This window comes from Oenanthe melanoleuca, chromosome 2 (genome assembly GCF_029582105.1).
Source record: "Oenanthe melanoleuca isolate GR-GAL-2019-014 chromosome 2, OMel1.0, whole genome shotgun sequence".
Classification (NCBI taxonomy): Eukaryota; Metazoa; Chordata; class Aves; order Passeriformes; family Muscicapidae; genus Oenanthe; species Oenanthe melanoleuca.
This window is the reverse complement of record NC_079335.1, coordinates 139,260,490-139,277,847: the sequence shown is the minus strand read 5'-3', so window position 1 is coordinate 139,277,847 and position 17,358 is coordinate 139,260,490. Positions and strand designations below refer to the sequence as shown.

Sequence of the window (17,358 nt, the reverse complement as noted above, 5' to 3'; positions counted from 1 at the left end):
GAAACTTGCTTACCTTTGGTATAGGAAACCGCAACTGAGCGATCTGCACTTCACTGACAAGGGGCACTGTAATTCTATTGGGAAGGACCAAGTAGTTGGATATTATATCCAATATTATTGTGTCTGATAAGCCACTGTTGGAGAAAAGAATCCTCAATTACTTTAAAAAAGTATTTTGCTGCTTAACACCTAAATGAAGAAAATGTTTGCCTTTCTGGAGGAGTAGAAGACACGTCTGGTCTGTAAATGTAAAATAAAGGATTCTTGCCCAAACGGCCACCAGGTGGAAGCAGCTGACACCAAACAGCAGAAACCACAGGGATGAATATAAAGTTCCTATTTCCCTGCCACAGTTAAATTTCCCCCTCACCCTTGCCTTTTAAAACCAGTCTGGGTAAAGGGTATTGCATAAGTTCTTTTGCCTCTAATGCATATAACCAAGCAGATGGTAACTGTTTATTTACTTTTGTATTTCAATAATGATTCATCTGTCCTTGGAAGTTTGGCTAACCATTCCTGTATTGTTTTGAAACCAGTTGTCCTCTTAGCTGGGAGGACCTTCACTTAAACCATAGACACAGAGAACACAAGCTCATGGCTGAATAAAATGTAGCCTAGGGAAGCAAAACAGGTTTTGTTCAGTGAAAAGGGAGTGGCAGTGCAACGACACTGGTAATGAATCACATAAAACCCAACCCCACACCCCTCCATAAACACAGAGAACTATTTCCTAAGCTACAAGATCACCCAGCTCAGGTCTGAACTGACAACAAATCCTTGTCAGACCAATGGCACTGGTTACATGCATTACCTTCACAGGCAAAGGGCAGAACACAGAACACAAGTTCAGGACATCTCAGGAAGATGCACAAAGGTTCAGAGACGTAATTACAATACTTCAGATTCTCTGAACTGCAGAGCTGCATTCTCACTAAAGCTGGTGGAGCTGCGATTTCTCCTCCTAAATATACTCCAGTATTTCTTTTTTACAGTCTTTATGAAATCAAGCTGCAGATAAAGTTTGATTACTTTAAACATTTTTTGGATGAAGCACTTGAGTGTCAGCACCTTATGAAGTTTTTCTAAGACTCAATCTAAAGCTGGAAATAGCTCTGACTCAGGAGCTAGCATATAAAAACACAAAAGCTGCAGTGAAATGTGATACAGTTTCATTTGGAAAGGAAATGTAGCAGTGAGCAATTAACATTATGCTAGAGATGGGCAACAGAATGAACCCATTAAATACAATCTGGCCCACTAAAAATGCACATTGACTTTCACGCAGAGATTTGCAACCTGAACAGCCTGCATCCCCTTGGCTGTCCATTGCCACTGTAAATCTAGTAACTACAATATATGATGGAGCATGGCTGACTTTTTAAAGGTACTCAGAACAACAGGAACAGAAGGAGCTCAAGGCTGCATCAAAATCAATGGGCAGGTCTGTGCAGACCTCTGGTTAGAAAGAAGAAGCAGTGGATAGTGCTAAGATATTGCTCAGAGGAAAAGTTTCCTCTCCACTTGTGTGAATTAATTCACATCTGCCCTAGAGTCCTCCTTCTCCTCCCCTTAATGCAGAGCTTATCCAATCACATTTACAGAGACTATGATTCTATGTGAACCCTAGAAATTCAGTTTCAGTAATTCTTATGACAAATACTACAAGATAATCATGTTCTTTGAAGAGTAGCATCACTTTAGCCATCATTTTAACATATTGCTTTTCAAACTTTAAAGTTTCCTTTTGACAAACATCTAGCTTTCAATTTATGTGTGCTAAACTCCCTGATATGAGCCAAGAAAATAAAATTCATTATTTTGTTAAGAGCTGACAAAAAATTGAAGATAAACATCTCAACCAGTCTTAACATTAAAAGAAAAAGAAAAACCAAACCCAAGCTGAGGTGATGGTAACTACAAAAGTAAAAATCACACTTTTCAAAATACAAGTCTAATGACAAAACTCTAGTATAGAGATCAGGTAAGCTTTTATGTTCCTGCTTTTGTTAGTGTCCCTACTTGGCAAGAAGAGAAAGCTCTGCCTTTATGCTCAGTTCCTTAAGAACAGATGACTAATGGAGAAAACCAAGTGACCTGGGTTGCAGAAACCAAAGGAGCAGTGCAAGGAGAGCAATTATACCAGAGCTGCCTCAAAAGAAAGGCTGCCCTACTCTTCTCCAGTGTTTCCTTAAGATCACAGACTTTATGGCACAAATAAACCTACTCTAGACTAGCATAAAGTTTAGAGACTGACTAATGTTCAAATACAGCTACAGCAAATCTCCTTAAAAAAGAGAAAGAAACACAGCCCAAGCACTGGGAGGGACTTAAAATCCTTTATGCCAGAACCAAACCCCAACTCTGACTCCAGAGGTCAGTCCCATAATTTTATCCCATTATTACTACTTGAATTTCACTAAAACATCTGAGGAAAATGGGGCAGCATTAATGAAGTTTCACCGTTTTACACAGAGAAACTGAACTCCTAGGATGTAGCAGATAAATGAACTTTAAATATAGAGAGCTGAAAAGGAACACTGAAGATTGTATGCAATTAACTACTAAATTAAATTTTAAAACATGATGCTTTCAAGCTGTTTAAATCTCATCTAGTATTAGCCAGCTGGGGTGGTCTCAGATGCAAAGTATTCTTCATTAATACAAGACAAAAATGACAATCTTTTGCATTTTTTATTATCTAAAATAAGTGGTCTGATCTATGGAAAATAGACACAAAACACTGCAAGCAACAGGGAAAGATGCATTAATATAAACTCTCATGTTGATGCATCATTAAAAAAGTTTCCTAAGACCATAAAACTTTAGTCAATGGTTCTATGTACAATTATTTTTTCAGTTCAAAAAAATGAAAGAAGTGTGCAGTGTTTCATATAGTTTATTAGACTGTCTTCAAAAGCTCAATTTGATTGCAGACAAATGATTGTTAGTTGCCTACTCTTTTGTATTGCTCTCTACTTAGTGCTACTTAATTTTTATCAATTTTTATCAGCTGTATATTTCTCCTGTGCTATCTTTATTCATATTGCAGAGACAGCACATTTCTGACTGCATAGAGGGCTTTCACTGTATCTCATGCAACCCCAACCCATCATCCACATCTCCTCCTGAAATACTTGAGTATTCTCCCAGCCTGGTTCCTCCTCACACGGAGATTTTAATTCCACTTCTCACAAGCTACACTAATGATGGAATATGAATTACTTGTGTGTCCTTCTCCTTGTGGAGTCATACAGGAAAAGCAATGAAAACTGCTGACAGCTGACAGGGAAGCTTCCAGCAGCTAATGCTCAAATTCAATTAGCAGAAGACATTTGCAAACAGTACAAATAAGCAGTTTAGTGTGCAGCCAACAGCCATAGGACAAGGCACCTGTGGTGGCAGCAATCTCTTGTTCATCATTGTTTATAACAACTACAATATGTCAAGTTGTCAGACCAAAATACACAACTTATCTATACAGATAAGAAAAACAAATACAGCACTAAAGAAACCTCTTGGCAAGGCAGAACATGAGTCACCTCAGTTACAGTTACTATAGAAACTATACCAGGTCTAGATGGCACTGGTTTGAGCATATGTGGCCAAGTTTGGTTGCTCTGGAAACCATAAACTTGAGATACTTAGTAAGCCAGACTTTGTTTACATCTGAGGTTTTGTGTTTGCAGTCAGGCAAATATATAGCAGGATGTGAGTCTCAGGAGCCTAGTAAAGTTAAGTACTAAATGTAGATTTAGTCATGTTATATCAAAAGAGAGAATTATTACTCAAGAGCTGTATTTTGGAAGCCATTTTCTCTCACTCATCAAGAAAACCTCTTTCCTCATAGACACTCTTAAGCAGGCTTGAAACATGAGAAATTCTTGCAGCCATTAACCTACTTAATGCAAGTTCTAATTTCCAACTGCTCAACTGGGATTCCATGCAATGGCTTCACCTGTCTAAGGAAAGCAAAACCCACTTCAGTCATGCAATTGATTACTAAGGGATTAATTTAATACCTAAATTCAAACTCCTGTTTTGAAACAAAACATAATTCCTGAGTCAGCCAACTGTTGAGAGTATGGGATCTAATAAAAGGGGTAGTCACAAAATCCAAGTGTATATCAGATCCACCATTATCTCCTTTGCCATTGTCTCCATATTAAAAAGCCCCTGGGTAACTATTAAAACCTGATAAATATATTCATGGATTTAACTTTATCAGGTTTGAAATAATTCAAAGCAGCCTGTTTGCACCTCTATTGATGCTTTTTAATTTGGGATATTATCATGTGGTATTAGGAAAAGCTCTGAATAAGCTAAGCTATTTTATAGCTATATACAGTCAATATTCTTGCTACTTTACTTGATCTTCACATAATAAACTGAAAACTCTAAAAGTAAGCACTTGAAGAGATCAAAAACTTCATTTAATTTGAATAGTCTTAAGGTATTACTAACTACCTTTACACAAGCAAATAGAGATGGATTGGCATACAAATCTAAGAACCAAGATGTCATGAACCCACTGGCATGAAAGGAAGGCTCTGTCTTTCTGCTGTCATAGGATATGCCAGATAGGAAATCCACAAGATTCTGGAAATCTGGAAAGGCTGAGAACACTGAAAGAAGTACATTACAAATTATAGTTTCAAAATATTTTTAAGACCTACTAGATATACTTATGGCATACTTTGACTTGTGGTGAAATCACTACCTTCTGCAAACTGAGTAATTTCATATAGTTCTACATCAAGAGAGAACTGCTCAGAGTCATCTAACCCAGAAACTGTTCAACTGATGGTCTTGAGATTTTCTGGGCTTTACTGGGCTGCAGATATATCAAACACTGCTTTATGTATACTCACTTCAGTCCTGGAACATCTAGAAGATTGGTCAGTCCAGTCCAGTTGATTTCCAAAAGCTGTGAATTACAGAGAAAAGAGGGAAGGGGGCAGAAAAAAAGGGCAGGGGAAAAAGAAAATAAAATTAAAAAAAAAAAAAAAAAAAAAAAAAAAAAAAAAAAAAAAAAGCCATTTCAGATTTGTAACACTGAGGTAATAAACACAATTGTTACAGATTCTGATCAATGCAGAATTAACCAGTTTCCACAATCATCTTAGACAAACAAACAAAACAACCTCTTCCATTCTTAAGAATTTTTAGACACATTTTTTAAAAGTTATAAAAAGTTTCACCATTCTCTTACTCACTCTTCCACCATTCACATAAATACACACCCCTCAATATACACAAATACACAGTATCTAGTCTGTACAACCCATACAGAATAATGAAATGTGGTTCTACTTTCTGGAGAAATACCTCTGAAGTCACTATAGACCTGTTATAGATGAACAGTCATTAAGATCAGTTTGCAAATTATAATAAACTGACAAGGAATGCCACATGAGAACAAGAAAATAAGAGATCTAGAAGACATAACCAGCAGAAAGAATGAAGAATTGGGATTAAGAAGATGGCAGGGAGATGTGATAACAGCTTGCAAACAGAGAATCTATTTTCAAGGTACAAGTTCATTCTATCACTGATAAAGAAAAAAGGTATTAACAGGATTAAGTATCAAATTGATAAATAATTAAAAGAGATAACTCATTGCTAGATCATGCATACTTTCTTCACTGAAAATCTCTGCAGAATATTATGCTGTATAAAGGTACCTATTCTGTTTCAGGATTGCTGGCATTAAAAACTAATTTAAAACATCCTTTTTGATCCTATAATATTCTAATTCTATATAACAAAACCAACAGACCTGAGTTCCCATAGTTCTCTCTCTTTATTGAAAGATTTCTCTTGAGACTTCACAGAAGTTAACAGAATATTTAAGCAAAAAACCAATCCAAACCCACTGAGTTACCACCATGTTTCCAAATCCAACTCACCCAATCTAAGTGTAACTGCATGAGAAAAGGATTTTGATATTCCTCAGTTAAGAAACTAATTGTGGTGGTTCAGCTAAATGCTAAAACAAAACAAGAACAAATGTTCTTTATATTTTCACAAACAGACAAGAATTATCACCCTACCTCCACTTTATTTTTTAAAAATAGCACATACCATTCTTTCATAAAGGATCTATTAATAGTTTAATTAGTGATTTCCTTTGTGAATACTTCCAGTAAAGATAACACATAATAGATTTACTGATATAGGGAGCATTGTCACTAATGAACTTTTGTAAAGGTGGCAAGTATTTCAAGAATGTTACCTATGAACAGTATTACCAGGCCTATAACAAACAATTAAGGAAGAAAAAAGAAAATCATTACCCTTTCAGTGAAAAAAATAACATGCAATAACCAGATATTCCAGAAAAAAAAGGCAAGACATATCATGGGATGTACTGCCAGAATCTACATGAGTTACCACTATGCCATTGCCACAAACAGGGCTCAGTCTATCCTGGGCATCATGAAGATGATAAAGGGACTGCAGAAAGATGTCATAAGAGATGCCCATCACCTTCCTTATTTTTGTGGCCCTTCACTGGACCTATTTCCAGCATCTCTCTGTCTCTTTTGTACTGGGGAACCTCACATTGCACTCCAGTGCTGTGGAAAAAGGAAAAATTTCCCTCAACCAGCTGGCAATGCTTCTCCTAAAGCAGCCCAGGATGCTGTTGGCCTTCTTAGTCAGAAGTGTGCATTTCTGACTTCTCTCCCCCTTTCTGTCAACTGAACAGCCTATATCTTTTTCAGCAAAGCTGCTTTCCAGCCAGTCAGCCCCTAGTCTGTCCTGGGAGACAGGGTTTTTCTTTCTAGGAACAAGACTTTACATTTCCATTTGTTGAACTTCATGAGATTCCTGCTGGCACATTTCTCCAGCTTGTCAAGATCCCTCTAAATAGCAGCACAACTATCAGTGCATCAAGCACTCCTTCCAGCTGAACAGTGCAGTTCAGGCTCTGCTGGCTTGGATGCTCCCAGGCCCTCTTCTGCTACACTGGCCCCAAACCTGTCCCACAGCTGCAAATCTGCAAATGGGATAGGAGTCATCCTCCTTGTGGCAGAAAATTTCCATCTTTCTCCACCATGGAATAATTCCACCCAGTAGTTTATCCAGAAAGTCAGAGATCCTGTCTCAGATGGCCCCTCTCCACGGAGTCACGCTATGTGAGGGAAACTAAATTCAGACTAAGCCATCTACCAGATCATATACATTTGTTATGCATGAAACCTGACTATGAGAATCTAGAGTGAAAAAATTCTTCAGTAGTTCTACAGAGATTGCTGACTTGACTGATTCCTTTTCTAGGTGAAAGCACAAAGCTATCATTGGCTGCAGGACCATTTTGTATTCAATGCCATTTGTAAAGTACCTCATTTACAACTAGTTTTGCCCACTTTCTATTAGAGCACTAGAAGGATTATTTCAGTAAGAAAAGGTTAATACTCACACTTTAGTAAGAAAAGCTTAATAAATCTATTTATGGAATACCAGCAAGGCAAAATGGCAGTAATACCTTTCAGAAGAGAATAAGTTCCTAGTTACAACACATAGTGTATACTGAACAGTCTTTTTTTTCTTTTTGAGGTGCTGTAGTTTTTTTTTCCTGCACAATTATCAATTTAAAGCTATGAGATTTTTAATTTCCAAATGTAAAAAAAAACATTGTTGAAAACAATTAATTTGTTATAAAATGGGTTCTTTTACATTGGTATGTAAGATTTAGTTGTACGGTTCTACAAAAACAAATTATGAGCTAGAACACAGAGCCCTTGCACTTAGAAAAACTAAGATAATTACAGTACATTGTTGTGTACATTGAATGTGCAAGTTATTAGTATATGTTCTCAAATCTCCTCATCTTAAATTTGAAAAAAAAAAAGCTAAGAAATACAAAATTGAACCAGGATGAAAAGTCCAACTTAGTGAGAGTAATTTCAGTTTTATACTACTTCCTCAATCATGCAAACCCACAGATGTTTAAGTAATATTGCAAACAAGTAACTTGGTAGTAGCTGATAAGACTAACCACAATTTGAGTATTCAGACTAATTCTCTTGTTCTAATCACAAGTTTTGACTGTACATTATGAGATACTTAAAAAATCAATGCAGTCTGCCAAGCTTCTAGAAGAAGTAATTTTATAGTGTTTAAGGATAAAGAACCTAGTTTATTATATGGTTTATTTATTCATAGGCAAAATAGAATGTACACCATAAATACCTTCAATAAGTGGTCCCTATCCTGAGGTGATCATACCTGCATCCTGTATTTAATAGTTTAACATATCAATGTTTTCAGATTAAATAGCAAATGAGAAAATATTTGCATTTCCTTTTGTTTTCATATTTCGTTCAGTATATTGCATATAGCAATTAACACAGCAAGTCCTGTCTCCTAAACAGACTTCACTGAATAAATGTGTTGAGCAACACAGTGCATGTTGAAACTCAACATTGAGAAACATCTCCTGCACTGGACTGGAACATTTATCACAGTGGTTTCTGTATTAACTGCCACAGCCCAGAAGAAAACCAAGAACAACCTAAGAGATGCCACTGAGAACTGACACTTGCCATTGATGTGACTAAAAAGCATTTCAAAAGGTTGCAACACAGCCTGTGAAACACAAACATGGCCTATGGTACAACCTCACTGTCAATATTTTGATTATTACATACCTCTGCTAAAAACCAAGCCTACCCATTCATTCCATCATCAGTCCTTACTTACTTACATGAAGCATGGAAAACCAACTTCACAAAAAACCTGAGATTTGTGCCACTAAGAGTGACCATTCAGACAAGAAATATAATCAGTACATATAATATCAGAAATTCTCTTAATCCACTTAATGTACAGGAATAAAGACAAATTTCAGAAATGGTGAAGACAAATCCTATTCCATTTGAAGCTGAAGCTCAGAAATTAAAAAACATTTTTACACCTAAACACTTTGCAAGATTATTAGAAAAGCTTTGCAAATAAATATTAAGCCATTAAATGTTTGGAAGGAATATGAGCCTTCAAACTCCTGGCATAACCAAGATTTCACCATTTGGGCTTTGAAGACAAGTTCTTCTTGCAGATAAAGTTTGTTGCATTTGCCCACCAAAGAGCTTCGTTTCCAGTTCTACCAGAAGCACCCAGCACTAACATACATTCTAACCTTAATCTACAGGTATTAGGGAGAAATGCTTTTTTTTGTTTTCTACTCTTACATTTTTTTTTAGTGTTCTATCTCCCCCAACCATCACCTCAAGGTTCCTGTCAATAAAGTTGTTTCAAGTCTGCAGTTGGTTTCCAAACAGAATCAGACCAGCAACAGATACACTGTTTGCAACTTAATAAGAGCTTTCCAAAAGGCAACTCGGGAAAAAAAATTTAAAAAAAAATACCTGCAAAAGTATAGAAATAACACTGACAGCAGACACACACACAGCAGAATGAGAAGAAAGGAGGCAAAGAACTTCTTCGTAGGCAGGAGGGAGCCCTCCAGCCACAGTCCAGCAAAATAACAAGGGGTTACATTCTTTATTTAGGGCACTGCTGGAGAAGAACAGGAGCCCCTAACATGTGGATCTGACACAAGTTGCAGCAATACTGCCATCATAACTAACTGAAGAGTCCTATGGAGAAAAAGGGAGCAAGCAAAGGACTGCCAGCTGATGAATCTTTTATGAAGCACAAATGTAAAAACTTTCCATATTCAAAGAATAGCTTAACAATATAATTTCCTCCTCTGTCACCACTTTAAGCAATGCATAATTCTCTTAGTTTAGCTAAATTCAGAGAATGCCAGCTGGTTCTCTGCAGCAGAACTAACAGGGCACTGGAAAAACTGTGTGCAGGATTCGTCACTAAATGAAATTCTGCCAGAAGCCAGAAACGACAGTGTCTTTCCACAACACACCACAACCAAGAGAAGTGATGTGCCTTGCAGACTCTACCAGCCAGCTCACTGGACAAAGGCAGGATTCCAGATACCAGTTACACTCTCCAGTGAAGTCATCTGTATGTCCTGTTACTCAAACCTCTTACAATTCTTCCTCTGCTCAGAGAAGTGAAAACAAATTTTGTTACCTCCCTGCAAATCAAGAAATTTACATCTTACCAAAACTCTGTACTGAGAACTAATGCAACACATACATTGGAAGAGGTTAAAAAATAAAATTAAAAAATAAACCCCGTCAGCCAATAAGAAAAGATAGGCTAAAAACTAATGAGCATTTCTACACAAACGGGGGGTTCTCAAGACTCTAGAAACCTTTACAAAGGGGAAAAATACATACTGGAATGTATAATACACAGGGCCATAAATAAGTTCACAGAAGTAAAAAATATAGCCTGTAAACACTGCCAACCTTGTGGCTTGATTTGGCTGCCATAAGCAATACTAATTCTCAGAAGAGAAGCCACAGAGTATTTTAAAATGCTGATTAACAATTTCCTGCTAAATGAGTTATAGAAGTGTAAGATTTTTGTAGGAAAACTTAAGCTCTACTACAGGCCAAGAGGACACAGTTCCATGGGATAAAGTGTGATTTCTCTCAGGAATGTATTACAAGGGGGGCACTAACATACCCTCTACTATTATTCTGTGAATGGCCATACAGAGACAAGGTACAACTTGTTTGTTAGTAGAGCAAAGCCCATCACCACCTACAACTGAAGTGCTGGCATTGCTGTAATAATTCAATATGCAACATTATCCAGTGTATCTTCCAAGAAATATATAATAACCTCAACCTCTCAAACAATACTACAGAGAGTAGGTGCTTCCCACTGGTTGCTATAGGAAACACAGCATATCTCTGCATAGAAATGGTATATTAGTTTTTCAGTTGTAACTCTCTGAAGATTTAAATGAGACAACTGCTAGAGATATAAGATGTGTACTTGAGGGGGTAGAAGACACAGCATGCAAGTGAGTTGAAGTGACCAGAAGGATCACAGTTGACTTTGCACAAATCCAGTGCACCTGCTGTTCTCCAGTGTCAACTACCCACAGTTTCATTCAAGTCAATTCTCTCCACCTTCTCTACTCCTTCCTACCCTTCTACCAGTCTGCATTTTGGTGCACATCCTCACATCTTGACATTCTCCTGACTTTAGAGAGCTGATCAGGCAACTAAAATACATCTGAAGGACAGGCAACAGGGTACTTCTTCTGGTGTTTAATATCCAGGCAGCTCATGTTCTTTAGCCAGCTTCCTCCAGCAGCAGAAGTTTCAACACTGGTGTAAGTAAGAGAGACAACAACACTGAATGGGAGGGCACAGGGAGAATAAGGTACTATGGAAACATCAACTGTGATGGCCCTTAAAACATCCCATAAGTTACCAAAATCTAAAATCACTGAGGAAAAAATGTAAGTTGTAGCAAATTATAAGTATGCTGAGTAGCAGTGCAAATCATTCACTTCATAAGCAACAAGACTAATTTTTACAAATATTATTCTAACACAGCTGTGCATCAGCATTTATCCAGGTGTTCCACAAACCTGACAGTCCCATATATTCTAGAGGCATTCTGTACATTCTATATAACCACTTAGTTTATTTCCATCCATTTCACTGGGATGATTATGGCTGCAAGCACTTCTTTTTGAGTCTAGGACTCCAGACTTTCATCAGGACTTAACATTTTTAAAAGTCCCATCCAGCCAGTTTTCCAAAGGCAGACAGTATTAAATGAAATTAAACCTATATAAAAATCAATCAAAACGACAGGACAGAACCAATCTGCAAAGTGAGAAGAAGGAGAGTGGTACTCAAGTCAGCAAGTAGAAGGCAAAACTGTGAATCTGAAAATGAGAGCTTTGGAAGAGCTGCCCATTTTTCCTGGAAGACATCCTGTTTTCCAGCCATTGTTCTTTTTAGAACAATAGTATTTTAATGTGTTTGTCTTATTGGGAGGGTTTTGGCTTTTATTAAGAGAAAACGGTTGGGTTAGGACACACCCTCAATTCTGAGTATGCCACTGAACAAGCTTTTGAAAATTACTCATTTACAGTACAGCTATAAGCCCTATAAACTTCTATAACTGAGCCACAAATCAAAACTATGCACTGATTTGTGCTTAAAGTAAAACAGTAACTAAAACTTTGAGAACTGACTATCTGGTAAATATACATAACATTAATATAGTAAGAAATATGCAAAGAACCTCACAAATCCTGACTGTTAATCCAGTGCTACCTTCTCTTTAGCACTGACACTCAGACTACTTCAAACATTAGCATGCACATATTTCCCTCCCTTGAAATGTTCTACTTCTTTGGACTTCTTTTATAAGCTGATGAACTTTAATGACCTTTTTCACAATAACAACAACAAAATGCAGTATATACAAGGTTTCATAAAATGGAAGAACTCTTGAAAGATCAAAAACTTTATGTATTACTCAGAAATATGAGACTGGTAAACTCATAGGCCATGTTGCCTTATATAGTCATTAAGTCCAGCAAACAGATGATACAGAGCAAGAGGAATTGTTGCCAGTTACTTTAGACTGGAAAATATGAGAACAAAATCTAATGCTAGCTGCCAGCTAATTCCTCTTCTCTTCTAACTAAAATATTTAAGAAAAGCTCTCTTTGGCTGCAGCCACCTGCTCTCTAGTAAGAGAACAGAATTTGGTTCTTGCTATAATAAGCATTATTTTACATTTTTCTACAGAAGTTAGAAAAATAAACACTGAAAAAACACAATGTAGTGGGAAGAGAAGTCTGCTCAGAAAAAGCTGAACAGCCATGCATAACTGTCAAAGTTATGAGTCATGTTAGATTATTCTGTGAACCATTCACCCTTAGGTTTGCTCAAGCCTTGACCACTATGTAAGTTTTTAAATGAAAGGAGGGTGAAAAACACTTAACATTTTTGTAACTGAATACTTCTGGGGAGGGCTTCACTCTTTTTAGTCCAAGCTGATACTCCATTCTACTTCCCATCCTATTTTTGTCCCACTAATAAAATGTCAGGGGTAGGACAAAAGACAAAATTACTATGGATAAAGTATTTCCCAAAGTTCAGAAACTGACCCCAGTGAGGGGTGTTTCACTTGGTATGTTTTTAGTTTCTTCTCTCAGGTGCAAGTTGTCCTAGTTAAGCACTTTGCAGATGCATTGCACCTAGAAAAGAGTGGGCACAGGTACAAGAGTTAAAATCTACAGGAGAAGTCTCTGGGAGTAGCAGAAGTGGAAGGTTTGGATACCTGGGAAGCAGAGCAGTGCCAGGAACTACTTTTAAGGATTCCTGCTGCTGACCTCTCCCTACCACTGCCAGCTTTCCAACCTCTCCCCTAGAAGGCACCAAACAGAAGCATCTGCAGGAGGTACCCCAGGGCAATCCAGACATACTGGGTCAGGTCATGGTTCCAGCACAGAGTGTCAGAATGGCTTCTACAGAAGGACTGTGCAAAACATAACTGAGAGACACAACACAAACCACATCTAGACAATGGAGAAACATTATTACTGTAGAGAAAGAAAAAGGCATTGCCTTTGTGACAAGTCCACACAGCTACACTTTTCTCCCTGCTCCTCTAAACCAGAATTTTTGCATTTAACTTGTTTATTGGATGGTCTCTGGAATGAGCTGGGGACTGTACTGAGTATGGAAATTGTTTAGGACAGGATTAAATAGCAAAATGATATCAGAGTATGCTAATAATTACATAGTGCAAACCAGCATAAGACAACACTCAATCCTTTTCAGGGCCATGCTTACTTTGTTAGGATAAACATGAAGATTAACAGTTGTCCTACACTCACTGCTCAGCTAGAGATTAAAAATTAGGTGAAACTTAAGCAGACATCTAGTGTTTAGGCTCACTTCAAAGAAATCTGTGGAAATCCAAGTTTGGTTCATCCCAATGTACTTCCCCAACTATTTCCAAATAAGAGCAACAATGTTTTATCAGTTTTGCATGAACAAATTCAAGTGAGAGATGGAAACAATTAATTTCTTGAAAGAAGTCTGTGGAACATAAGAATTTCCACTTTGTTCACATTTTCTGTCAAGCTCTTATGGATACTTAAAAGCAGTACCAAACTTCAAATTGCTAAAACTGCCTCACACACATACACAACATCAAAGAATTTTCCACCAGCCAAGTGCAATGTGCATCATGTTATCCTTTATACTTTTATTAAAAAAGTTTTTGTTGAACTCCTGTGCCTAAAACTGAAAGCATTTGAGGGCTGTCCTCTTGTTAACACATGCCAGTTTGGCTGTATCCTTTTCATACCAGCAAGACCTTATAGGCTCACCTTTGTTTCACTATTATTCCTGCCCAAACATGCACTTTGGCCTAGCATATCTTCCAGCTGAATTCTGTAACCTTCTCTCTGCTTTCCACTTTTGCTGTTATCATGATCATTTTGAATTCCAATTCCACCTCACTATTGCTTCGTCCACCCTCACACTTGGGTCACTGGTAGGTGTAGTGGAAATCGCCCACTTGCTAACTAGCACAAAAACTACACAGTAGGTGGGTAATTTCCCACTCTAATTTTAATTTGTGCTAACACCAGCACTGGGGTTTCCTTAACAATCCTGCACAGATTTTGTGAAATTTTAAGTCAGATCGTGCTTACTTACTTACTTATCTTGAGAACAGCAACGAAAGTTTTTTTACAACCAATCTAGATGGTATCTATTGATCTTTCCTTACCCAGAAGACTTGTAAGAAAACCTTGACAGCTTTGACAAAACACACTTCCAAATTCCAAGGTAATTATTATCCATCTTGGTTCCTGCTAGCATTCATAAATTTTTTCCAGTGCTTATCTGTCAAAGTTCAACCAAACAGCAGTGATTTCCCAAACTCTTTCCTTTTGCTGCTTAATTCTTATTCCATAATTTTCTAATTACCATAATCAACACTCAAAAAAAAGTGGAAAGGGAGATAGAAGTACTTACAGGTTTCCTAAGGAAAAAAAGGGAAAGTGCTCCAATTAGGGGCATGTCTCCAATTAGTGGTTCCAGGATAACTCTCATGGTGCCATGGATCTGTGAAAGAGGAAGAAAAAAAGACAATGAAACTGAATTTAGTCAAGTTTTAAATAAAATTTATTTGCTGGCAATGCTCACACTTCTAATTCATTAAGTTCTTGTTTATGGAAGAATTTTATATATATAAAAAGTCTTTGTTTATATGTCATCCAAACCCCCAAAAATTAATACAAACACGTAGAAGTTGTGCTTAAAAATACATTACATTCATCTGTACCATGCAGTGTCCTGTTGGTGGTAATTTTTTAGAAGTGTGAAGTAGATTATTTCTACAGCTCCACATAAACAAATGTGACACAAGAAGCACAGTGGCATCCCCAGGTACTGGAGCAAAAGCAGGTAAATGCTTATAAGTGTGTCAAGACACACATGCAAAAGAGCTAATTCTGCACCTTAGGGAGAGATCTGTTACCAGAAAATTAAGGAAATCTCAGAAACAATATCAGAAGGCAAGGCTACTAATAGTAATTGCATCTAAACCAGTAATCCTATCTGACCCTTATATATTTGAAATAAAATTTTAAGCTCCATGGTGCCTTTATAAACTGACACATCACTTGAACACGACACATCACATCGGCTTGATGTGAAATTATCTCCAGCTTTTTCTGTATTTAATGTTATATATTTGTTCTACATCTTAGAGGATTTTTTTTTCTTTTGTTAAGTCATGTTATTGAAGTTCTAATGCAGTATCAATACTATTCAAATGAGAAAAAAATAGCAAGCTACAAAACTACAGAATTAATGTTGCTTTCTTATAGCTATTTTGTCAGAAAATAGTGATTTAATGAAATGAAAATCAAAAGAAAAAAGCTGAATTTCACCTGTATACTTTTCACGCCAGCTCTGCAGAAGTATCTCTTGATCTCCAAATCAATTTCACAGTTTCCAACAAAACTAAACCAAAAAATAAAGTATACATTTCACTTTTTTTGATTACATTGCAATAAACTGTTCTGTTTTGCACTGTCATTACAACCTATTTTGTCTGTCAGTGTATGCAAAAAAATTGTCTGCTGAAATATTAAAACATACAAAAAATGCCAGTTTGCTAAAATATCCCCTTCAAAACATCATCACTGTCATCAAAATCACTCAAATTAATACCTAGGTTTGTTACCACCTCCAGAAGGATGCAAAATAGGAAACAAGCAAGAGGCCTACTTTTGGGAAATAATGGACACAGAATTCATACTCCAGTTCAGGAAAGCTCTCCACAGATCTCATTGATTCTAAATGTATCCAAATCCACTCTCATCTAACATAATAATGAGAAGCACTAGACAGAGCTGGTGGTTATGCTAAAAATGAAACTTGTCTGAAATATTCATAGACTTGCAAAGCCAATCATATTTAGAATTTCAATAAGCAGGGCATGCTGAGCTGAATGATCTTCTGAACAAGTTTTAACCCAAAAACAGTTGAGCCCTTTCTGAAGGGAGAGAAGGCAGGAAGTAAATTAGAGAACATATTAAAAACTATGCAAGTTTTTCCCTGAACAGTTCTTGCATCACAAATTTGGGGATGCAAGGTCAAGTGATTGAAATTTTCCAGATGCTGCCCTGTATTTCAGATTTGGTGAAGTTGGTAAAAAGAAGTCCCATCTATTTTGCCCATGCTTCAAGGCTACAAGATCATTTACACACAACTCAAGCTTGGATTTTTAGCTGCTTTCCCTGAAGCTTCATGCAGGTCAAGCATGTACCAGCAGAGTTGGTACTGCTGTGAGAAACACTGATTCTGAAAACTAATTTTGAGACTCAACAAGGAATTCAGGAAGAAAACATGAGACTAGTTTAGCACAGAATTGGCCAGAATGAGCGCTAAAAGCAAAACCCAACAGGTTGGATACCATGCTGCAGGTGGGGAGAGATGAGCTGGATGAGGACACCAGCTAAGAAGATAGAGGCTGTAACAGAAGGACAAATGAAATCTGAAGAGCTTTCTGAACAGACTGCCCAGGTAAAGAAAATGGAAGAAGGAACTAAGCGGGATTGAGATGAGCCAGATTAAAGCCAGATACTGCAGAAGTGAGGATGAAATATTTTCCTCTGCAGGGCATCCTGTTCCAGATTCTGCAGCAGAGCCCAGCTTTCTGCACATTAGTTCCTCAGAACTGGCCTGTACAGTGAAACACTGTTAGCTGTGTTTGGGAGCATGAAGCAATATTATTACAAAAATGCTTAGGGAATTGTGAACAAAATGGAATTGCTCTCTTCACTGGCCATTCTAGGCTCAAGTCAATATAAAATATATCACTCTTACAGCAAGAAGAGAACAGCAGGATTGCTGTTCCCTCCCCCTGAGCCTGATGGCCATAAAGTACTACCAAAATAAAAAAAAGGGTGAGAGCTGCTGCATTCCACAT

At 37.2% G+C, this 17,358-nt stretch overlaps 1 protein-coding gene across 2 annotated transcripts in view; it reads right to left on the bottom strand.

The window, feature by feature from the left end:
- ESYT2 (extended synaptotagmin 2) overlaps positions 1-17,358 on the bottom strand; it is a 79,518-nt gene that overhangs the window by 24,855 nt on the left and 37,305 nt on the right. For both annotated transcript variants that reach the window (XM_056483708.1, XM_056483709.1), the window contains exons 5-8: positions 15,815-15,887; positions 14,895-14,984; positions 4,869-4,924; positions 14-134 (exon numbers count right to left, since the gene is read on the bottom strand). In XM_056483708.1, the coding sequence (XP_056339683.1) occupies positions 14-134; positions 4,869-4,924; positions 14,895-14,984; positions 15,815-15,887 (340 nt within the window). The remainder of the gene's footprint in view (positions 1-13; positions 135-4,868; positions 4,925-14,894; positions 14,985-15,814; positions 15,888-17,358) is intronic.